Source organism: Rhinolophus sinicus, chromosome 6 (genome assembly GCF_057876585.1).
Source record: "Rhinolophus sinicus isolate RSI-liver-muscle chromosome 6, RSI-T2T, whole genome shotgun sequence".
NCBI classification, from domain to species: Eukaryota; Metazoa; Chordata; class Mammalia; order Chiroptera; family Rhinolophidae; genus Rhinolophus; species Rhinolophus sinicus.
Window position 1 is genome coordinate 7,640,538 of NC_142506.1, and position 24,591 is coordinate 7,665,128.

Consider the following 24,591-nt stretch of genomic DNA (forward strand, 5'->3'; position numbering starts at 1 on the left):
TGAAGTCTTTGTAACGGCTCCAGGACGGGCATCTGGAGACTGCCCAGTGGCCTTTCCGTGCGCCCACAGGGAAGGGCCTGGAGGCCTCCTGCTTGTGTGCAAGTGTGTGTGCTGGGAGCTGCGGCCTTTGTTTCTGGCATGAGGTGCCCTCTTTCTTTCCATTTTGGCTACATATTGTAAACCATTTGAGTCATTCTCATGCAGGATTTTACATGCTTGTAATGAGGGGGAGGGGCCCATGGCAGCTCAGGCTGCCATGTGACCAGAGCCAGAAGTTGCTGATGCCTTTTCTGCTTTGTCTCCCCGGCTCCCAGGAAATAGGGTTATTGGGGGACCCGGGCATTGGGACTCTTGTGTGACCACTGAGTCTGTAAGGAGCCAGTTAGACTTTCCATTAGATGGTTTTGTCTCCAAAGCCAGTAACCACGGTCCAATGGGACACTGGTATTCCCCGCTCAGACTAGTTCTTGTGGTTCTGTCATTCGGGGAAGAGAGGGTTGGGCAAGGTGGGAAGCTTGGGCTTCTAAGACAGGTTTGGTTCCCACCTGGCCCGACACAAGGCTCAGGACCACCTATTTTAAGACACTTGGAAAGCAAAAGGCTTCAGGAAGTTCCATGGCCCTCTGGCTGGTGTTGCCTGCTTGCCAATTGGACTCCGATAGGAAATGAACGCGTGCCTGGAAAGGCTCGGCGTGACGGTGTTTGTTTAGGCGGTCATTAATGGATTCATTCAACAAACATTGGCTGAGCCAGACACTGCTCGCTGCAGGATCTTCTGGTATATCCCAAGTCGTCTCCAGAAGAGTGGGGATGGGAGGTGGCGCTGCTTTGCTTTGCGTACAACTCTGTCGTGCCTGCGTGCGTGATTTTCCAGGGACCTTCCACTTTAATGGGCATCCTAAGTTGGGGGACACTGAGTGATGAAGGACGTGGACTCAAGCCTCCCGTGAGTCAGCGGCATCCAGGCTTAGCACCCACCACACCTGGGAGACAAACAGCTGTGGTGTAGAATAGATTCAAATCTGACTCTGGAGAAACTTCCTTATCAAAAGGAGTCTTGGTGACCTTGTCTGATCCTTCTGGGTTTACAGGCACTATCATTGCTAAGAAGAGGACTGAGTTTGCCCCAATAGGAGTGTCCCCTGGTCACAAGCCTTCCTAGGGTCGGGCTCAAAGATAGTTTCTCTAAGGCTTCCTGTTCGACTGGCGGTGATAGAGGGAGAAAGGTGAGGTTAGAGCCCATGAATGTCTCCTTATAGTTTCAAAGGGACCCCAGTTTCCCATTTAGATGACTCCAGTAGACATCTTTGTGATGTTTCCCGTGTTTGTTTTTATCTCATTTTCATCATGGATTCCGTCAGCAGGTATTTATTGAGCATCTGTAAAGCATGTTTCTTCGGCGTGTCAAGTGACTGTATTATTGTGAGTCTTAGATGCACACTGCCTCTGCCTTCAGGAAGGAGGTGAAGCGAGTGAGTCAGACACTGTTCTTCCTTTTCTCTGCCACACTGGCTTCTCCCTCTTTCAAAGCCATCTTCTTCCAGGGAGCCTTCCTGGACTGAACCTCCCACTCTGTAACCATTTAGCAAATAGTGCTGGGTGACTGCTGTGCGTCAGCCCCAGCGCCAGGGTCTGGGGGCTCAAGATGGGAGATTAGAGGAGAGTCAGTCCTGGAGGAACTTCTGGTACTGAGTGTGGCCGTGGGAGCAACGTTAGCCTTTGTGCATGGACGTTTCCAGTATGTGCCTGCAGTTGTATCAGTGTTTGCTCTTATTTCTTATTCTTGGGTATACTTACTGAGACTGTAAGTCACCTGAGGGGAAGTGTCAGCCCATCAAAAGGTATTTATTGTGTTCATTCAACAAATACGTCATTCATTTTATTCTTCAACTACACATCCCGTCCTAGAAATTGGAACCCTTGTGCCCTGTTGGTCGGCTTGTGGAATGGTGGAAAACAGTGTGGCAGGTCTTCAGAAGTTGGAAATAGAACGACCATATGATCTAAGAGTTCCACTTCTGGGTATATATCCCAAAGCATTGAAAGCAGGAGCTCAAATACGTATTTGTGCACCCCTGTTCATAGCAGCGTCATTCACAACAGCCAGGAGGTGGGAGCAACCCAAATGTCTATCGATGGATGAATAAAGTAAATGTGGTCTATACATACAGTGGAATATTAGGTAGCTTTAAAAAGGAAGGAAGTTATGACACATGCTGCAATGTTAACCTTGAGGACATTTGGCTAAGTGAAAAAAGCCAGTCACAAAAACACAGCTACTGTATGATTCCACTTATAGGGGGTATCTAGAGTAGTCAAAGTCAGAGGAACAGAAAATAGAATGGTGGATGCCGGGGCCTGGGAGAAGGGAATATGGACAATTGTTTAATGGGTATAGTTGTAGTTCTGCGTGACGAAAAAGTGCTGGCGATCTGTTTTACAGCAATGTGAATATACTACTGACTTGTACACCTAAAAATGGTTGAGATGGTCAATTCTATGTTATGGGGTCTTAACTACGTTAAAAATCTGTAAAACTACATGCTTCTGGCTCTTTAGTGCAGACATATTCTAAGTACTGAGAATTTTCTGGTGAACAAGCCAGACAAGGTCTCTCGCCTCATGAACCGTCTACTGCAGTTAGCACCTACTGCATGCCAGGAATTGCACAATGGCCCCAGGAGTTAGCTGCTGACTCTCCTGTCTGCATGGATGAGGAAGTGGAAACTGAGAGGTGAAACCACTTGGCCAAATCCCCAGAATGAAAACCATATCCAGGGATGGGAGGCCTGAGAACCTGGAGCAGGAGACCAGGCTGCCTGGCTGGGCTGGCAGCAGTTCAGAGACACTGGGCAGGGCCTGGCTGGTGCAGGGCGTCTGGCTGGTGCAGGGCGTCTGGCTGGTGCAGGGCGCCTGGGAGCTCAGTGCAGCAGACACTGTAACAAAAGTATCAGGACATGGTAGGCGGGGTCAGCGAGCATTTGCCCAATGAAAGCTCTCTTTTTTTCAGGCTGTGGCTTTGAACTTGTTGTTCTGTGCGCTCAGAAGTCCCTGGTCCTGTCTTTTCCACCTGGTGTCGCCCCATTCATCCCTCAAAACCTGATGTGTTACCACTTCTCTGTGAAACCACTCTGTGTCCGATCCTCTGTATTGTTTCTGTACTTTGTCCAACGTCCATTGTTGCAGGGACCAGTAGCTACTGAGTCACCTTTCTGCCTTACACTGTAGGAAGGTGCCCAGTGGCATCTGTTGATCTCTTGTAGGAATGAATGAATGAATGAATGAATGAATGAATGAATGAATGGCAAAATAGGAGACAGAGTCAAATACATACTTCATAGCTGTATAACTGAATGGGCATCCATTAGCTCTTGTTGCCTGTGGAACGCCAAGTGAGGAAGTCCCTTCCTTTTCTTATCAGAAGTACAAATACACACGATTCCAAGCCTGGGCTTTCTGAGCCATAGACAGATGGAAGACTACGGGGTGAAACCTCATCGGGGCGTCTGAGTGCTTTGATGGATTCTTTGGGTGGTCGGAAGAATACGTAGGCCCCTCATTTCTCACACGTATAGCCTTCTGAGGCCCAGAAGCAGTCCTGGGCTTTTACCTAGGTGAGATTGGCACATTCCCGAGCTCTACTTTCTTCCCTTTGATTCTGAGATGCCTGTGATGGCACCACACCTTCTTGACGTCACAGCGTCGGAGGCGAAAACAGAGGCTCTGCCACATTAAGGTTCGTGGATAGTAAGACACAGTGCGTCTCAGAAATGGTAAAATGTGGAACTGTGGCTATCACCGAGCGGAAGGAATATGTGACTACAAAGAGTGTTGTCACGTCGGGCTGCTGGGTGGGTGATGCTGCTTGGACCTGCTCCAGGGAGTTAGGAGTGAGCTTGAGGGGCGAGGCTGGTCTTGCCAGCTTGTCACAGGTTGCTTTTTGTTTTTCTTTCTTAGTTCTAGCACTAGAGGAGAAATCCATACAGCAGAGGCCTCTCTCCTGAGGCAGCCGCCGCTCCGAAAGGCTGATGGGATTCGTAAGAAAGAGGAGTCTTCTGTTATCAGACAGACCCAGGTTCCACTTACTAGCTGTGAAAACAGGCAAGATGCTCATCCTTAGAGCCTCAGTTTCCTTCTATATAAAATGGGACAATAATACGACCTGTCTCCTAGGGCTGTTAAGAGGATTACAGAAATTATTCCTTGTGTGGTGTCTGATACAGCAAGCATGCAATATATGCTCGCTATCTTATCCTTTTTCAGTTATTACTTACTCTATCAGAGTTGTCTCCTCTGTAAAATGGGGTTCATAGTGACAGCTGCGCTTCCCACTGCTTGGGTCTGGGGGAAGAGTCAGGGTAACTGAAGGTGGCGTGGTGGCTGGTGACTGCACAGGACTTGTGTTTGCCAGCAGCAGGGGCTTCCTGCAGCGGGGTGAATAGCCTTCCGTGCAAAGCCCTTTCCATCCCAGTGCCCTTTCCCTTGGGTGGGGTGGGGGCTGCGACATCGAGTGAGGTGCTGCTCCTGGAAGGTGACTTACAGGTCGGTTCTGTGCTCCCTGACTGTCCCTGGGGCAGTGGCCAGTGGACGACATGATGACCAGTTACAGGAACCATGTCCCCGGTGCTGGCTTTGCTGAGAAGCTGCTGAGCCGGGACCTTAGGCTGCTGACGTCCTTCCTAGTTGTGGGTTGTCACAGCGGTGGCAGTTGTCCACCACCTCTGCTGTATGCTAGCACTTTTCACATCCTCACCTGGGGGCCGCACTTGGGAAAATCAGTTCCCTGGCACTTCCAGCCTGCCCCTTGGTGGCCGAGCGCGAGCTCTCAGGCCGCAAGTCTCAGGTGTTACTTCAGTCAGATGCACTGGGCATTTCATAGACATGTGGCCATCATAGTCTGCGTCCTTCCCCATTTTCCAGAAGACGCAGGCTCAGAGAAGTGACGTCCGTTGCCCATGGATCACATAGCAGTTAGGAGGGAGAGCCAGTGTAGGAGTGACAGGCTCCCTGCTCCAAAAGCTCTCCTCTTTCCGTGGCTTGGGCAGTTCCCCCGGCACTGGGCTGCCTGCGGCTCCCTTTCCCTACTCAGCGAGCTCAGGGGAGCAGCCGCACAGATGGGTGTGCCCTCAGCGTGCTCACTGAGTAAACACGCCACTGCTTAAAAGGACCTCGATCGTACTGGGAAAACAGTTGTTAGCACAGCAAACCCTAGGCACCTGCAGATTTCACATTCCACACTTGCACAGCTTCCCAGGGGACCCTGAAGGAAACGTGTAATTTTGTGATGGCACAGACGGGGCTGAGTCTGCTTCTGTGGCTTGAGGCGCAGGTCACGGTGGCTGGTGAATGAGCGTCGCTGGCCTCCCAGCACACGGCTGCCAAGGTGACTTCGATTGTTGTCCCCTTGGGTCACTGAGGCTGTTTCTCTGCTATTCACTTATTTTAAGATGCACAAAATTCTGGGGATGCAACTTTTTAAAATGCTGAGGATTTACTCGTCACCTGTAATACGCAGGTTCCTATGGAACCCAGTATGTGGCCTTTTCCTCATCACCTGTGAGGGCGTTTGATTAAAGGTCTGGTTCTCTTCACCAGCAGTAAGCAGAGCCCTGACCTTTCGCTAACCATTGTTATATCCTTCACATTTAGCCTAACAAATATTTTTTCAGTGAATGAATGGAAGAATGGCTGCGTTTCCCCAGCAGAGGAGCCACATTCCGGGACGCCGTCGCTGAGGGGAAGAGCACACAGTACGCACGTGCTCCATGTTGAGGAGGCAGGTCCCGTGACTCTGTGTTCACACCCAGGTTAGATCACCTCGGAGGGTTCATCCCGTCCGTTGCGTGTCAACCTGGCCCCCCACCCCCACTGGACTGTCAGCTCCACCTACGCCATTTCACTTCCTCCCTGCCTGGCCCAGCATGCAGTGTACTCAGGGAATAGGGTGTAAGGCCTGCGATCCCAGTCATCATGAGTTCATCATCCAGCAGGACAGTGGTTCTGGTGTTTCTGCTCACGAGTCCTTCATATGACCTCTTCCTGGGAGAGGAGAGGCCCAAACCATCTTTGATGGGTTTTTTAACCAAGGACTGAGGCAGGAGGACGGAGCAAAAGTTCAGAGGCGTAGGCATTGTTAGGTAGACCACAGATTGTTAGGTAGACCACCTCAACCTTTCTTGGCTTTCTTGGGGGTGGGCTTCTGCAGGGTCCTATCTGCTTCCTTCTATATCGCACCTTAAATTGGGTCATCCTGAGAGGATAGTCAGTAGGAGCCACCTGTCCCAAACACTTACTGGTGGATAGGGGCTAGAGAGATTTGGAGAGTTAACCTGGCCAAAGGCCACAGGTGCATAACTGGGGGCTCCTCGGGACAGAGAGGGATGTAGGGCTTGTTGCTTCTAGTGGATACGGACACTTAGGAGACCTAATAATTGGTAGGGAATCCCCATGGCCAACTCAGACGGTCCTGGCATTCACCAGTCTACAATCGCCGCAGGAGAGGAGGTTTGACTTGATCTGTTTGAAACACTCGGAAAGTAATGCAGAACAGGATGGAGTCAGTGGTAACCCTTATTGCTTTGCTTGGTGTGGTGAGTAGAGAGCCTTGATCTCTGAAGTCAAGCCATTCCAAGTTTGAATCCTGAACCCGCCACCCCCAACTAGCTGTGTGACTTGGGAAATGTCACATCACTTCTGTGAGTCTCAGTTTACTTCTCCGTCAAATTCAGAGGATCACAGTTCCTCGCAGGGTTATGGTGAGGATTGAATGAAATATCGCATGTGCCAAGAATGGGTCTGGTACGTAGAAAGTGCTCCAAAGGGGGTCAGTATTGTTATTGTTCTTAGGACTGCTGGTACTCGTAGTTCTGTAAGAGTTCAGAACTGCATAGGTTGCTGGGCTGGGAAAGTTGGAGGAAGCTTCCTGGAAGAACAGGCATTTCAAGTGGGACTAGATAAGTTGGGCTTTGACTAGATAAGAGGAAGATTGGCGTAAATAGATGTCGGGCTGTCTTCTTTAGGTCCCTGATTTTCTAAGCACAGCTTCCATAGAACAGGAAAGAATCGCATCAGGAAATAGGAAGAGGGTTTGCTGTGACATTATGGGACTAACGAAATTGTCCAAGCTGTAGCCAGCCTCGGCTGACTCAAGAGTTCGTAACGTCCGCTATAAAAGGATGCAAATCCCAACATCTGTGAAGTCTCTTCTGTTGAACAAAACTCACCTCCTATTGGGGGATTGGCAGGAAAGAAGGGCTTACGTGCCAAATGGTTGATGTCTCTTATTCCTGCCTGGCTGGAATTGCTATCCTGACTGACACTGGCAGAGTGGAAGTCACAGAAGAGCGTTGCAATGGAAAAGCAGACATGTGGGTGGATAAAAAAAATGTGATGCTTGACGGTAATGAATTCCCGCTCGCTCTAGCAGGTAGACACTTGAAAGCATCCGTCACTGGTGACAGTGGGAAATGAGAGGTTGCAGAGGAGAGCACCAGTGTTGATGTCACACGTCCACTCACTCCTCTGACATTTTTATTGAGCACTTATTTACAGACGCTGTGTGTCCCTACCCGTACTGTGTGTGAGAGCATCCCCTGGCCGTGCTTGGCCAACGAGGCACAGAAGCCCCAGCTTCCTTACCCCCCGGGACACACAATGCTGGGGTGTGTTCTCCACTCTCAGAGGGTCCCCGGTAGTGGTGTGCTCCAGGCTCCCGAGTGGTAACAAGCTCCTTCACCTCTGAGTTTCAGCTTCTTGTGGGATGGTTGTGTGGATGAAATGAGGCAGTGTCACTACCACCACTGCTAGTTACCATGGATTCACTGAGCCCTGGGAAGCAAGCATTTTGCTCAGTGCTTTAACGATGTTATCTTACTAATTCTCGCAGGCGACTGTAGGAGGTAAGTACTTCACTTCTCCCGATTTTAAAGATGAGGAAAGTGAAGCATGAAAGGATCAATAACTCACCAAAGAGCCATAATCTGAGTTCTAAGCCAGGTGCCTTTGTTCTAAGGGCCAACTTTTAATAGTAAGCCAAACTGTTCGAGTACAGGATATAGCAAAGAAGCTGTTGTCGCTATTATTACCACTACTTTTTTTTACTATTATTACTATTATAATTATTACTATAATTAGCAAACTGCTCCCTATTTGTTGAATTAAAAAAAATAACGAATGGGTGACTGATAGTTCCTTGATCATGAACAGTCCCTGTCACATGGCTGGTACAAAACAAATATCGAATGAATGAATGAATGAATGAATGCAAGCAAAATGGAACTTTTCGTAGTTACCGGTAATTCCCTGGTTCTAAGAAAATCATGTTAATTGAAAGGCGTTATTTGTTTCGCCCTTACAAAAACCAGTCGCCGAAAGGAAATAGCCTTAACATCCTAACAGTATTTGTCCCTGGATGTTGGGATAATAGAAGATTTTAGCGTCATGTCTCAATACTTTTTTTGATGGACCTGAATTACTTTTGTAACTGGAAAGAAATGATCGATGTTTGAAAAAAATGGCAGTCTCAAAGCATAGGTGGGTCCTGAAGCTGGAACAGTGTGGGTGAGATACCGACACATACGTAGATACTAACCTAATTTGAGTGGGCTCACAGTCGAGGGAGCAGGATGTGAGCTGCCTTTGGGGTCACACCTCACACAGCTCTTTCACATACCAGCCTGGAGGTTCATCGAGTGACGTAGGCCAGGCGAAGATTAGCAGCTTCGTTTCACAAACCAAGGGACCTAAGAGCCAAAGGACTCATAGACCAGGACGGGGCTCTGCTTAGGGGCAGAGCTGGATTGAAACTTGGGGCATGCGTTTGACACTAAGACCAGGGGCCTTTCCACTCCATCCTGGAAGCCTCCGATGAAGACTCATTAAAGGAAGTGGAACACGGTGGTGGTGAGTTGGTAGACTGGGGACGTAGGTGACAGCTAGGTCTGAGCATCTGCAAGACCCTCTTTTAGAGGGAAAGCCTGTCTTGGACTTTCTGAGTCAGACAACCTGAGTTGGAGTCCCAGTTCTGCCACACACTCTCTGGGACACATCATAGCATATCTCTGAGCCTTGATTTTCTCATCTGTAAAGCTGGCCCAGAAAACTGACCCAGAATCTCGCAGGATTATTATGAGGGTCAAATTGGCACCAAGTAGGTGGATATTCTGTAAGAGGTAGCTTTGCCGAGTGTCATCACACCTGTGCTGTGTGCTGCATGGCTTTCGTTTGTCCAACCCTTGCTGATGTTCATTGGCGTCTGCAGTTAGTGTTCCCGAGCGTGTTTGCCACGTAACAGAAATCTCAGAATTGCAGTGACAGCAGATACTTCTTTTCGTGCTCATGGGTCTGTGGGTCAGCTGTGGTTCAGCCGATCTAAATTGGTCTAGGCTGGTTCAGGCTGGACTTCTGGTGGGGTTCAGATCTGCCTCGGATGTCTTCCATCAGTCTGGGTTCAGACAGGCAGCAGCGGATGGGCTAGGAAGACACACCCTCCTCATGGCGCATCACAGGAGTGCAAGAGGGAGGGACTTGGGACCCACCCATTGTCACTTGCATCCACATTCCATTGGCTGAACAAGTCAGTGGTCCAGTCCAGAATTGAGTGGGACAGGGAAATAACCAGCACTCACTATAGTGGGAAGTGCTACATAGTCACATGACAGATTTAGGTCGAGAGGGAAGAATGGGGAGCAGCGATCCAGCCTATACACTGTCGCTGCTTGTATAACACACTTGGGATGATGCTGGCAAGTTGAAGAATGGCCTGAGAGAAGCATTGACTACGCAAGTAACAGGGCCTAACTTTTCATAGACGTGTGACATAGAAGTTGTGACCAGGAGGCGAATGTTACAGGAAGATCGTGCTCTGATTCTGAGGGAGAGCACGTGTTTATTCCTTAATGCCAGTATCACACTGTCCTGATTCCTGTAGCTTTGTAGCAGGTTTGGAAATCGGGAAACGCGAGTCCTTGCACATTGTCCTTTTCCCAGGATCGTGTTGGCACTCCTGAGTCCATGACGTTTTCATACGAACTTCAGGAGAAGGTTGTCAATTCCCCATCTAATTTAAGTGTGTGATTCAAACTTCCGAATGATTCAGTCCATTTGAAGGAAACGGTTCAGCCATTTATCCGACAAATAGTCACAGATATTGTGCTGGGTGGGCATTGTGTGATTGATGCTGGGAGACCCCAATGAGCAAATCCAAACACCGCACTCTTCTCATAGCTTATAATTAAATCAAATCAACAGATGTGATTCATTGTTCACATTAATGAATATACAGTGAAAACCTCAGCTCAAGTCTGTGATTTAATCAGGAGAAGCAGGAAGAGTTTCCCTGAGGAAGGAAGATTTAAGGAAGTACAGGAGTTAACTAGGCAAAGAGAGTGAGTGAGGAAGCCTCCCAGGCAGAGGGAACAGCATGGGCAAAGGCCCTGGGGCAGAAGGACCGTAGAAAGTTCCAGGACCTGAAAGAAGGTCATGTATCTGCAGCAGTGAGCCTGGAGGGACCAGAAGAGGCCAGAGAGGTGGACATGAGTTGGACCATGTCAAATGATTTGGGTTTTTATCCTAAAGCACTAAAATGGAGAGATGGGGGGTGAAACAACCAGATTTTTGTTTTAAAATTTTCATTCTGCGTATTAGCCCGTTGTAAGATGTGGGCATAATTTGGATCTGGATTTTTAAAAAAACTATGGGGTTGTTTTTTTTAAACATTTATGAGACTATTAGAAATTTGAACATTGGATTTTTGGTGACTTGAGGAATTTTCTTTTTTGGTATGGCGATGATATTGCACTTGTATTTTTATAAAAGTTCTTATCCTAGAGATACATGCTGTCCTACTTAGGACTAAAACGATAAGATGCCTGGAATTTGCTTTGAAATAATAATATCGGAGGGGGAGAATGAGGGTGTGTAGGGGGAAGGATTGATTATGAATTGGTGATTGGGGCTGGGTGATGGGGACATTTGTTCATGACACTCTTCTCTATTTTTGGGTCTATAGAATTCTCCGTAATAAAACAGAGAAGAAGTAAAAGGTTATTGTAGCTTTAGTGTGGGGGACCAGATTTCAGAGGGAGAAATGATGATGAAGGGGGACCAGTTAGGAGGCAGTTGCAGTGGCCCAGCTGAGAATGATGGAGGCACGGTCCAGGGCTGTGTCAGGGGAGACGGAGAGAGAGAGATGGATTGAGAGATCATCTGGAAGTAAGGGAGATAGGAGGGCAATGGATTGGTTACAGGCGTGAGGGAGACCGTGGTTCAAGAATGTCCCTCATGGTGAACACACAATGGGATTTATAGATGACGTAATACAGAATTGTACACCTGAAATCTATGTAACTTTACTAACAATTGTCACCCAAATAAACGTTAATTGAAAAAAAATGTGCCTCAGTTTCTGGCCCCAGATGGAAGTGCCACTCTGAGCTAGGGATCCCTGGAGAAGTACCAAGCATGCCCTTAGCTCATCTTGTTTTCACAGCCCCGCCTCTGTTTCCCTCCATTCTGCAAATATTGAAGCTGTTCCCTTACATAATACCTTTCATCTAAGACGTCCTGCGCTCTGTGCACTCAGCAATTAATTAAGCTTTGATATGCAGGAATTAATTAAAATCCTCTCTCAGGTTCAGAGGGGCTGGCCTGAAATTTTCATATACATCGCCCTCTTTCCTGAGGCTGCTGGGGGAACACCTCTGCTTTCCAGTGGGCACACCACGGCAGGTGTCTGTCTGTCTGCCTGTCTCTTGTCAGCACACTTTAATTTCACGTTTCGGAGCCCAGGTCTAGGGAAGTTAATGACTTGTAAATTGCTCCCCAACGTCGAGCTAGACATAGAAGGCGAGAGGATTCCTGAGCCCTTGCACAGATTCAGCGATGGACATAGCAGCCCCAAAGTGGGTTGCTGAAATAGTGGCTTTCTGGCTTTATCCCATCACTTGCCTGGACAGCCACCCTGTGGTGTAAGAACATTCCTGACGAGGGTGCCGGCCTCCAAATGCAATCACGTGTTGGTCTGAGATAGTGTTTTCTGCCCAGTCCTACTGGATGACTCGTGTCACCTTTCTTCCCGTCCCTGTTCCCATCCAGGTAATTTTCTGATGTGACGGCTAAGACATGAGATCTTCAGCCTCCAGGCTCTCCAGTTTTTCGTCAAGAGATTCACTATGGAATCGGTGAGTGGTCTTAGCCCATCTTGTGCAGAGGGTCCAGTCCGGGAAATGTGGTGGGATTCTTGTGGGGGTGGAAATGCACAATTTGACGAAACTCAAGCCCTCGTTTCTGACCAAAACACCATGGCTGTGAGTATTAGGGGAGAACAGACCGCTGGCATTTGTGGAACTGTAGAGTTTTCAGAAGTGTTTTCTATCATATGACCTGTCTCCTTTATGCAGAAGGAAAGGTGGCGGGTGGTGACACCAGAATAAAGTCAGGAATAGCAGCAACAGTGACACCACCAACAATAATAGGCCTTATTCTGGCCGAGTGGCTTTGTAGGAATACTCTTCCTTCAATCCACCCCAGGTAGGAATTACCACCTTCATTTTACAGATAAAGAACTGGCCCAGCTGGATTTGAAGTAAATTTTTCCTGATTCCCGGTCTCCTGCCTTTTCCCCTGATGCTGTCTTGCCTCTTGGTAGGAGTCTGATTTGTCCCATTTTGCAGCTGGGAATACTGAGGCCTGGTATAGGGGCAGAATACTGAGGTCTGGTATAGGGGCACATGATGGAGTCTAAGGAGTCTGCCCTCAGTGGGTGGAGGTTTGTTTTAGAGGACGATACAAAATTAGACTGGGCAGGAAGAGCCATGAAAATTAGGCAGAGGAAATGCATAGAGTCTGTGACTCTTAAGGTTGCCAGGGTGATTGTCACAGGGTTGACGTGCTGTGGCTGGCATTTCCCGGAAGTCAACTGTGTGGAGGAAAGAATGGGGGTGCGGGAGGGGGTGGTTGACTCTTGGCTGTGCCACCGACTTTCGGTCTGACCTCAGGCAAGCCATTAACCTGCTCTATGTCTTCTGTCTTCTTATCTTTGAAAGGGGGGAGGCGTGTGTGTGTGCGTAATGTTTATGTTTCAGGTTTTTTGGTGCCGATCAGAAAAAAAGGCATATGGTACCTTCTATAAAGTAGGCACATAGAGCATTGTAATTATTCCAAATTTCAGGATAAAAGTAATTTTTAGGGATAACTAGAAAAGCAAAAGTGTGCAGAATGTGTGGGAGAGCTGAGAGGCTGGGAGCAGGGAGACAATCCTGACAGGCTTGGTGTGACCCAGACACGAGGTGACAGGGGACTGTTACCACCTTCCAGGATAAAGGAGGCTTTGCCTGCTTGTTTTCATAGTTTGACAGTTACCTGAAATCCTGTTTTATTTTGTTTTGTTTTTAAAAGCAAGAGCCCAACACAAAGGTGACATCCATTTTCCAGGTGTCTTTAGGTGGCAGGAATTACAACTGCAATAACTCTGTGCATCATTGAGGGTGAGGTTTTACTATGAATGATATAAAATCTGAAAGAACATTGGCTTAAAGAAGATAGACGTATATTTCTCTCTTAGCGAAAAGTTCAAACACACAGATGGTCCAGAGCTGCTACAGCTGTCTGTTAGAGACCCAGGCTTTCCTCTCGGGTGGGTGGAGGGACAGCAACGGGGAGGGAGCATGCCGTGGGCTCCTGAGGTTCTGCAAAGGTTCTGTTTCCTGACCTGGGTGCTGGTTTCATGGGTGTCCACCTTCTTTGAGTGGCATCCTGTGACACAGATGATTTTAAAAATATTAAGTCCTCACTGAACGTCATCAATAGGGTTTGCGATTTTCAGGAAAGCGACAGAATGAAACCAGTTTTACTGTAAGCTAGTTGATCTAAAGAAGAGTTCAGTTTCTACAGCATCTCATTAGTGTTATATGGAATGACATTATTTGGGGACCGGCTATATTTACATTATATTTCAATAAAACCATGTGGAATGAGGAGGTGGTACAGCCAGAGTGAAACCTATCCTCCTGGGGCTTTCTGTCTAGAGCAAAAGGAAAGACGTGAACAGCCACTGGGTGAGGCTCAGTGTGGGACACCCTGGGGCCACAGGAGGGTCACGTAATTCCAATCACAGAAATGACAGAGATGACGATCTCTCCACCGACTCTTGGTAGGGAGAAGAGTTGCAACATCCTAGGTAAGCTGGTAGGTCCCATACGGGCTATACGGGAAAACAGAAAGCTATTTTCTCCATTCGCTGTTAACCAGCACTGAGAAGGGGTCAGCTTTTTTTCTCCGTGTGTGTCACTGTGACGGATGTCAGCTTCCACCTGGTGTCCATGGAGCAGACAGGTGTTGGGACTTGGAGTTCAGTAGATGAGAAGGGGAACCCACAGCAGCAGAGATGTGCTATATTTTTCAAGACATTAGTCCAGGGACCTCTTTGTTTAGTTATTAAAATGAATGAATGAGTGAATGAAATCACACACACATACACCCCCAACAATGCTGTTGTCACCCCTAGGAAAGCTCAAGTCCGGGGGCATAAGAACAAGACGTTTCCCTGTTTTCACCCCAAATGCCACCAGGACAGCGGGGGGCAGTGGGGGGAGATAACAAATGGAAGCCGAATTGAATTTTGAGCCAGTGGTAGAAATCAGCTGGCCTCGTTCTCAGGGTTTTTCTCCATACATAGAAACGAATTGACCTAAACCTCAGACCCTCCTACACCAAGCCCAAGAGAAACCTCTGTGACTGCTGGCCCCCTGCCTTTGCAAAGGTCGAGGCAGACGTCCTGCCATTATCATGCCACCAGCTGTCAGCCCAAATTGAATTTCCCTGAGCACAGCTGATGTCCCTTTTTGGCCGCAGGACAGGGGTCAGGAATGAGTGCTGCACACGGACGGGAAATGTGTCCCTTGAGCTGAACGCAGAAGCGCTGACCTCTCACCTCTGAGCTGCATTTCTAACATTGTTGGAAGGGTTGGAAAGCCTTATGATTTCTGGACGTAAAAGGAAATGTGTTTTAGAAAAACACTCATATCGAACTTCTACTGTGAAAGCCCTTTTAATATAATTGAAGCTGTTTAAAATTCAATGGGTTATTCCAAGGCATCAGCCATTCCTCAGTTAAATACATAAAATTGGGAAGTTTCTACCTGGACCGAGAGTCGGGAAATTGTGATCCTGGTCTTTTTCCTTCCCTCCCTCCCTCCCTTTATTTTTTTCCTTCCTTCCTTCAAAATTTATCAAACAACTACTGTGTATCATGCCCCGTGCAGAATCCTGAGGAAATAGATGCATAAGACTCATTACAAAGCCTTCCGGAGCTTATCATCCATTCGTTTTTAAAAGTTTATTCTACACATGTTTACTGAGCACCTAATTTGCCCCAGTCTTTCAGTAGAGATGAAAGACGTAGTTCCTCCTCCTACTGAGCTTATACTCTATTTATTTTTCACTTGCTCGCTCGACAGACACTTTCTGAGCCCCTACTATGTGTCAGGGACTGTGTCAGCTTCTGGGATACCGAGAAGAACGATACACAGCTTCTGTCTTGATGGTGCTAAATGATTAGACAATATTGTGTTTGTTTCCTAGAGCTCCATAAGCTCGGTGCCTTAATAGGAATTTATTGTCTCATAATTCTGGAGGCTAGCAGTCAGGTACTGTTGTTATTTCCGTTGTAAAGATGAGCTCAGGGAGGTTTGGAAAGTTAGTAAGGCCACACGGCTGGTAAATGGCAGACATGGGATTCAGTACCAGGGAGTCTGGCCCTGGAACCTGGAATTTTTTACTCATTGCATTATTCTCTCTTCCCTAGGCTGTAAGGAAAGCCTTTTAAGATAAGCCCTCCCCCAGCATACCCCCAAAATCTCAAAGCTTGGGAATTATTCTACAATCAACTTAGCTTCCAGGAGGCATTTGATCCAGCTGACCATTCCCTCCCTCTAAAAACCCTGTTTTCTTTTGGCTCCCGTGGCAGCCAGCCTGCCTGGATTTCTTCTTGTGATTCTACCCTCTTTCTCGGTCTCTCAACAGGGCACCCCTCATCCCAACCAACCTCAAATGTTTTTGAAGACCGTCTGTATGCTGACTGCTTTCAAATTCTATCTCCAACCTGTCCTCTGAGATCCAGACTTGATTATCCCAAATGCCTAATGAATATCTCCATTTGGAAGGGTAGCAGGCACCTCAGACAATATAGCCAACACTGATTTTTCTCCCCACTTCTTCATGAGATGCTATCCCTGTGCTTAAAACACCCCCTGCCCACGGGAGTCCACATTCTTTACTATGCACTGTACCGGACAGCTCGCTCGAGCCCCTGCGTCCTCGTCTGCCCGCACCCCGTTCCCTCACCAGGCTGCAGCCGCTGGCTTCCCGTGCCCACACTTGGCAAGCACTGGCCGGGCTCAGGATTCTGCCTCATGCTTCTGTGTCTGTAGGGCCCCTGCACCTCCTGCCCCCCAACCCTCTGCTCTTCACACGAATGACAACTCCTGTCCTGGAGTCTCAGCTGAAATACTGTTTCCGCAGACAGATCTTTTCTCGCCATCTCATTCTTTCTCTGTTTTCTTCCTAGACCTTGGAATGATCTGGAATTACTTGTGTGTTCCTGTGTGCACGTCTGCCACCCCCACTAGACCATAGGCTCCTGCCAGACAGTGGTGATGGCCGCTTGTCCACTAATGTTACCCCGCGCATGGTACACAGTAGATGTTCAGTAAATACGTGTTGTGGTTGAAATCAAATCAGTGGCCCCTGCTAAGTCAATCATGAACATAAAATGGCCAATTCTAGGCCATTACTCATGGCTGTCCTCATATGAGTATACAAGTATTAAAAAATGGATGGCAATGAATTAACAAAACAAAAACGAACTCATAGATACAGACAACAGATTGGTGGTTACCAGAGGGGTAGGGGGGTGAGGAGACGGTGAAATGGGTAAAGGGGGTCGAATGTGTGACGACAGATAGAAACTAGATTTTTGGTGTTGAATACCCTGTAATGTATATAGATGTCAAATTATAATGTTGTACACCTGAAACTTATATAATGTTATTAACCAATATTACCTGAATTAAAAAAACAGAAAGAAAGAAAGAAGGAGGAAAGGAAGGAGGAAGGGAGGGAGGGAAGGAGGGAGGGAAGAAAATTGGATGGGACCTGGGCTTTTTTATAGACCTTGGTCTCTGTTTTCACATTTCTCCTTGCCGGGTCATCCAAAAAGTCAGGACTTACAAAGATGAGGGAAAACAGCAGCCTTGGATACCCCGTCCATGTTAAAGTTGATTTGATTTGGGTTTAAAATGGAAACTATGAGCTAATGGGTTTTACAGAATTGAGTAGAGAACAATTTTCTCTGTTAAAGAAAAAAAAAAACAACGAGAGGTGGATCGCTGTGTGTGGGTTATCACGGTGCCAAAAGCTCCCGAAAGGGGTTCTTTGCAAATATTTGGGGTTTTGTGCTCTAAAACAACTACGCAGGCCTTCCTGAGATTTGATAGCCACCATGGCAGTGACCTTGCGTCCAAAGTGCGACTGTAACCCCCTGAAGTGCCAGATGACTGTTTTTGGCTCAGCCACAGAACTGAAAACAGAGCTTTGCAAAATCACTGCAGACAGGTCATGAGCACGACGCCACGCTCTCCACTGCAGCTGCTGCTTCATCAGCAGCGAGGTAATTGACGGGTAGATTTCCCGAGCCACAGACCATGGCTGAGGTGAGTCTGCTTTGAGTTACTTCTCCAGAGTGAGGTCTGGCTGTCAGAAGTTTCCAAACAGTGCGAATTGGGTGAGAGGGGAGATTGGAAATAGAGTTTGCACCTGTAGAAGTGCGCGTGGGTGTGTGTCTGCCGGGGGCAAGACTCTGTGCTCAGGCCTGTGGCGGCGTGCTGGCCGAGGCTGCTGTCTGAATTTCCTGGTGACTCCCCCTCCACCCACCCACCCATTCTCATCACCGGGTGAGGTGGGGGCAGGCAGGGACTCAGCGCTGTGGATCACGTCATGAGGGCATGTGTTTCCTGTATGTGCCAGCACAAGTTCAGGTTTGGGCGCTAGAAACCCAACTCAGGTTGGCTTGAGCAGTAAAGGGATTGACTTGCTCACGTGGCAGAGGGCGTACAGGATGGGGGGGGGCGGTAAAACCTGACCCCAGGAATGATGGGATGCAGAGATTTGGTCTTTTCTTTCTGCCTCACCACTGACTCTGTCTCCCGCTGCCTCCTCTCAGCCTCGTGTTCCCCCTGCACTGGCTTTCTTCTTAGATTCTCCATGTTGTGGCTTCCAGAAGCACCTGTCCTCCAGCTGCCTGTCTGACAACCCCGGTAGATAAAGAGCTTTTCCACATTCTATGAGTTCTAGCAGATGGTCTGCATTGATTCCCATTGGTCCCACTTGGGTCATGGGCCCCAGTCACGGTGGACAAGGTGCTTCTGACTGGACAGGACTGTGTGACCACAATCGCGGGGCGGAGGGGTAGGAGGTCAGCACCATGGGAACCACAGGACTGAGAGCCCGAAAGGGGACTTTTCCAGTGGGAACTTGGAGTCCAGTCAGCAGAAGAAGGGGCCCTGATGCTGGGGAGGCAAACACCCTGTGCCCACGCCACTAGCCAAGTAGCTAGAGCTGAGGAGAGCCAGTGGCTCAAGTTTCAGTCAGCTTCCTAGGGGGGTTCGAGAGTCTCTGTCCTGCTTCAGTTCTTTTTTTTTTTTTTTAGTTTCAGATGTACAAAACAATGCAATAGTTAGGCATTTACACCCCTTCACCCCCCTCACAAAGTGATAGCCCCCTCCCCCAATCTACTACCCCTCTGACATCGTATATAGCTGTTACCATTTCATTGACTCTATTCCCTCTACTGTACTCCACATTCTATGACCATATATATATATTAAATTATAGTTGACATTCAGCTTTGCTTCAGGTGTACAGTGCAGTGAGCAGGCATCTACACCATCCCTGAGGTGGGCTCCCTAATAAGACAAGTGTCCATCGAATACCCTACAAAATCTTTACAACATTACTGGTTGTATTCTCCAAACTGTCTTTCATGTCCCTGTGGCAATATTGTGGTTACTGACTGTGCTTTCTAATCCCCTCACCTTCTCCCTCATCCCCACTCCCCTCCCTTCTAGCAACCCTCAGTTTTTCCTCTATGTCTCTGAGACTATTTCTGTTTACTTAGTTCATTTATTCAGTTCTTTAGCTTCCACATATAAGTGAGATCATATGGTATTTGTCTTTCTCCGTCTGACTTACTTCACTTAGCGTAATGTTCTCTAGGTCCATCCATGTTGTTGCAAATGGTAAGATTTCCTTCTTCTTTATGGCCGAGTAATACTCCATTGTATAAATGTACCGGTTTCTTACTCCAGTCGTCTACCGATGGGCGTTTTGTTCTCTTGAAGGCGCCTCCAGTAGCCCCTGTCGCCAGCAGCACTGGCTCCCCTCTGGGATCCCTCCAGGCCACACGCGACTGTGCCCATAGGCGGCCTCGTGTCCCTTCCTCTCTCCTGAGCTTCTTTGTTCAGCTCATCCCACTGCATCAAGGACATACTTTGGACCCTGAGCCCCTGCCTTAACCTCCAGCCTCCTCTGAAATGTGGGCCTGGGTCTCTGCCCCCAGGGGTTGGGCACAGCAGCCCTACATCCTGTACCTTTTTTCGTTAGAGCAGCATCTGTCTGGCAGGCAGGAGTTTGGTTGGTTGAGAGGTGGATCCAGGAGCAGGTTGGTTGCTGCTTCCCAGGCAAGTGCTATGACACTGGGGAGATCCCTGCCCTCAGCTTCCCTGTCCTCAGATAATTGTTACACACACACACACACACACACACACACACACACACATCTGGCCTGCCACTGCTTCAGTGCATCTCCACCACTCCCCTCCCCTCCAGCCAGACTTGAGTTCTGTTGGTGCCTTAAAGAACTCCATTCTCTCCATTCCTGGGGCCTTTCCATATGCTGCCCCTTGGTAAGAGCACACTCGGAGCCCCCCTCCCTGTTCTTTTTCCTACTTAACTCCTACTTTTCTAAGTGTCACTCAAAGGGCTCTTCCCCCGGGAAGCCCTCCCTGACACCTCCTCCCAACTCAGCCGGCTTCCTGACTGTGCACGTCCTTAAAACCTTGAGCAGGTCCCCATGTTCCGTGTGTGTGTGTGTGTGTGTGTGTGTGTGTGTGTGTGCTTGTGTGTGAAAGAGAGAGAGAGAGAGAGAGAGAAAGAGAGAGAGATTATAACTTCCATGAGAGTGGGGACCATCGGAGCCTTGCTCACCACTATCCATAGCTTCTAGAATAATGCCAAGCACATAGTAGGCAATCAGTAAATGTTGTTGAATGAATAAATGACCGGGCAATGGGGAGCCATTGCGGGATGTGACAAGTGACAGCATGACTTGCCCAAGTTCCCAGACAATAATAGGCACCTCCATGAAGCCCACGCCTTCTGACTCCCAGTGTCCCCCTCCTCCCCCTCTGCCCAGCAGTGGGGTTCTCTGAGTAGCAGGAGAGGAAATGGGACTATTATGACACAGAATGAATGCTTGTCTGCAGACCAGGTTGTAAATTACATAGCGATGTTGACAGCTTTGATGTTGCATCTGAAAAGTTGTAATTGTCCTGTGCTTCATGCTGGTCTGTCTTGTGCATGGAGGAGAAAGCGGTTTGTGTGTTTACTTTAATCAGAGCAGATCTTGCCTACTGGTAACTTGAGGTCATTCCATTTCACCCGTCCCGTCTGGTTTGAGTCTTTGATCGCTCTTGGAGCACCTTTACCCTATTTGGTGATGAAGTACCTGATGGGACCTGGAGGAAGCATGACGGGACATTGACTTACCTCGTCATTAGCACATGTAATCAGAGGACAGTGGCTCACCCTTCCCGGGGCCTCAAATACGGGTAGAGATGAGAGTGACTGGTGCACGAAGGGTAGTCTTCACTGTGAGCTGTAGGAAGGGCAGGTGGCCAGTCTGGAGGGGAGCCAGGAGACCTCGGTCCTCCTGTGGTACCCAGACCGATGGGGAGATTGGGCACATCCCTCCACGTCTTTGGGAGAACTACTACTCTATCAGATGGGCATCTTTCAGTGGCAAGCAGTGGACTAGAAGGAAATGTCCAAGGCTAGACCTGGCTTCAGGCACTCCTGGATCCAGGTATGCCATTGGGGTCATCTGGACTTGGTCCCTGTGTCAGCTAGAGTACTACATATGTAAACATTGGAGAGTCGCAGGGCTACCACCTCCTCACTCTGCGACCTTGGGCACGCCACTAACCCCTGTGAGCTTCCATTGCCTCCTGCAGTGAGGATTAAACAAGCCACTTCATGAAAGCACTTAACACAGTGCCTGGCGCATAGTAGGTCCTCTTGGCCCGACCTCCTCTCAGCTGGTTTCATTCTCGGTCAGGCTTTCTCCCCTGGATGGCCCCAGTGGTTCAAGGTCATAGCCTCCTGGCTTCTCATCCACTTTAAAGAGAGTTTCTGTTTCCCCAAAGCAGTCACGGACATGGACGTGGGTCTCAGGCTCCCTGGCTGCAGACACGTGCTACCAGTCAGGAAGTGCTCCTCCAAGCTTGGGGAGCCCCTTGACGGAGAGGTCTGAGAAGCGAGCAGCCTGCCTGCCAGATTGGGCAAGAACGGAGTGGGGACCAGACTGAGGGTGGGATGTTATTTCCAGGGGAAGATTGAATCAAGAGCCTTGTGAACCTTTGTTTTGTGAGAGAGGGACACTAGTAGAGAGGGTTGCAATTAATGTGTGACGGCCACAGATGACACGCTCTTCCGTGCCTCTGTGCCTTTGCACATGCTGTTCCCTCTGCCACAATGCCTTACCCACCCTGCACACTCCCATTCATCCCCCTAGACCCAGCTTTTCCATGAAGCCCTCCCTGGCCAAAGCAGCCACCACCGGTGTCCACCCATTCCTCTGTCATTAATTGCTTTTCCATTTTGAATAAGCATCTATGGGGTGATGGACCTGTGTGCTGGGAATACAAAAGAGATGACATCACAGTGGCTGTGTCAGAATCCATTTGATCCTTCCTCTCTGCTCTGTTTCTTCTCTATCCGAGCAGTTGGTTGTTTATTTGTTTATTTAACAAATATTTATTAAGCACCTTCTCTGTTGCCAGGCATTGCTGTAGGAGCAGACAGCGGGAAAGATAGTAAAATCAATAAATTCAGTCATCCCTGCTTATCTGTGGGGGTCATGTTCTAAGACCCCCAGGAGATGCCTGAAACTGGAAAGTACTGAACCCCATTAACACGATGTTTTTCCCTATACAGAGACACCTATGATCCAGTGTATTTATAAATTGAGCACAGTAAAAAGTGACCAATAGTTAATAATAAAGTAGAACAATTATAATGATATACCGTAATGAAAGTTATGTGAATGTGGTCTCTCAAAATATGTTATTGTACTGGACTCACCCTTCCTCTTGTGATGACACAGGATGATACAATGCCTGCATGGTGAGCTGAAGGGAGGTGCTCAGAGTGGTACACAATTCAAAGCTTATAAATTGTTTATGTCAAGAATTTTCCGGTGAATAGTTTCGGACCGTGGGTGACGGCAGGTAAATCAAACGGTTGAGGGCAAAACTGTGGATAAGGGGGGACGTCTGTAACAGCCACCTTCCCGAATCCCATCGGCTGAACCCGACTGGAAGCTGGAGGGCCAAGGAGCCCTGTGGTACGTTGGGAGCAGATCAGGCCCCTGGGATCCAGAGCAGGATAAGAAAGGTAGCAAGTGGGCACGGCGGGACACCTGCACCCTCTCTGATTGTCTGTAGACTCCTTGAGGGCCCAGCTTGGCCTTGCTTCTACTTAGCACCTGCAGCACCTCACAGAGAAGCCAGCGGGCTGTAGGTCCTCCTCGTATCTGCCAACGAATAGATGATGAGCGACTGATCTTTAGTGAAAAGGCTCCTAACTGCAGGGTCTGCTTGTCAATGATGTGAGGACTCAGGATTCTGAGTGTGTCTATGTGCATCTGTCCGTGTTATTTCTAAGGTTTGTGGTAGGGAAGAGGATGGGAAGAATCCTTCCAATCCTGAGAATATCTGCTTCTTTGCAGTGGCTCTTGGGAAACTTTTCACATCCCTTTCCCCATGTGAACTTGGATGTGAAAGTGGAAACCAAGACTTTTTTTTTTTTTTTTAATTTATGGAGCAAGTGAATACTGCACTGATCTGTCACTGGCTGCATGCAGCCACAGTTACTGAGATACGTGGGCCTCGTTTCAGCCTTTGCCTGAATTCCTGAGACAAAGGAAGACAAAGCAAACCCCAGTGTAGAGTCCACTGAGACTGGCCCCATGGGGCCGCTGGTGTCCAGCACGAGTGTCCAGCTCAGCTCTGTGGCCACGTTTCCACGCCCCCTGGCCAGCAGCCCCTCTCTATGCACATTGAAATCATCTGAAGAAGAGCATCCAGCCAGAGAGCGACAACCTGAATTACTGCGAGATGTGCATCTGGGAGCCCACATTTGCTGGGTTAAAGGACCCACAAGGAAAACTATCATTTCAGATGGATTATAATCCTTTCGATTTGTGAGTCATGCGTGGATGTGTTTGTGTCTCTGAAGAGACAGGTACGGATAGGTTATCTCCCCTGCTCCAAGGACATCAGATCAAGTAAAAATTTGTCTTCCCATTTGTTGATTTGTTTCTCACGTATGTCTGCACGGGTGATGCTATAGACAGCTGATACTGAAAAACTATTGGCTTTGAAGTCACACAGACCTACTTGTTAGGACATGGGCCAAGTATTTAACTTCTCTGGGTCTCAATTTCCTCATCTGTAAAATGGGGATCATCTTACATCACAAGGTTGTATAAGAAGTAAAGAAAACATAACAGAGGCAGAGCTCTGAGTAATGGCTGGTAGGCAGCAGTGGGTGTTCCCTTTTCCTTTCATTCTTTCGCTGGTAGGACTCTACTTGCCTACTCTTTCTGTTACATGTTTCAAAACCCTCTGCAGTGAAACCAGAGTAAGAAGACTTTCTTTCTTTTATTTGTTTGTGATACTTGGCGTCTTCCTCCTCTGCGCCCCAACTCCTACCCCGAGCCGTAGCCAGAACCCACGGGGGCCTCTCTCCCCGGCCACTTCTCCAGGGTCTCCCTGTCTGGGGTCCATCCTGCAGTGACCAACAGAGTCTTAACCAGGGAGGGTGCATTATGGCCTGAGGACTGTAGAATCCGAGGGCTTAGAACCCGGAGACTAAACTCTAGTCAATAACCGTAAACCATCCCTGGCATTGGCCTGGCTCCTTTCTGCCTAGACCCCGAAGTGCCCACCAAGGAAGGCCCGTAGCCGAGACCAGCAAAACGGAGCAGTTAGGACACCGGTGGAGTAAAGATGCAAGGGGCGGGCGTGTGAGGCAGTTGGTAATGGGGTTCATTGAGACTAAGATCCCAAAGCTGAATGTGCTTAGGGACAGATCCTAGAAGGGGACCTCAGATGACTCTTGAGCAAGGACGTCTCTTACATTTTGCCTTGAAGGTCATCCCAATTGCCTTGTGGATGGGGGCCCAGTGAACAGTTATGCCTTTATCCTCGAGGGATAAATCACTGTAGCTCTGTTATCCTCTCTGTATGAAAAGAAGCC

The 24,591-nt window shown here is 48.4% G+C and overlaps 1 protein-coding gene across 7 annotated transcripts in view; it reads left to right on the forward strand.

The window, feature by feature from the left end:
• ASAP1 (ArfGAP with SH3 domain, ankyrin repeat and PH domain 1) overlaps window positions 1–24,591 on the forward strand; it is a 293,346-nt gene that overhangs the window by 22,040 nt on the left and 246,715 nt on the right. For 3 of the 7 annotated variants that reach the window (XM_074316673.2, XM_074316674.2, XM_088798948.1), the window contains one exon: window positions 12,094–12,179. The exons of 3 other annotated variants lie outside the window; for them this stretch is intronic. In XM_074316673.2, the coding sequence (XP_074172774.1) occupies window positions 12,121–12,179 (59 nt within the window). In that variant the 5' untranslated portion in view covers window positions 12,094–12,120. Of the gene's footprint in view, window positions 1–12,093; window positions 12,180–24,591 lie in introns of those variants that run through there. One more of the 7 variants, XM_074316676.2, reaches the window with a different exon arrangement.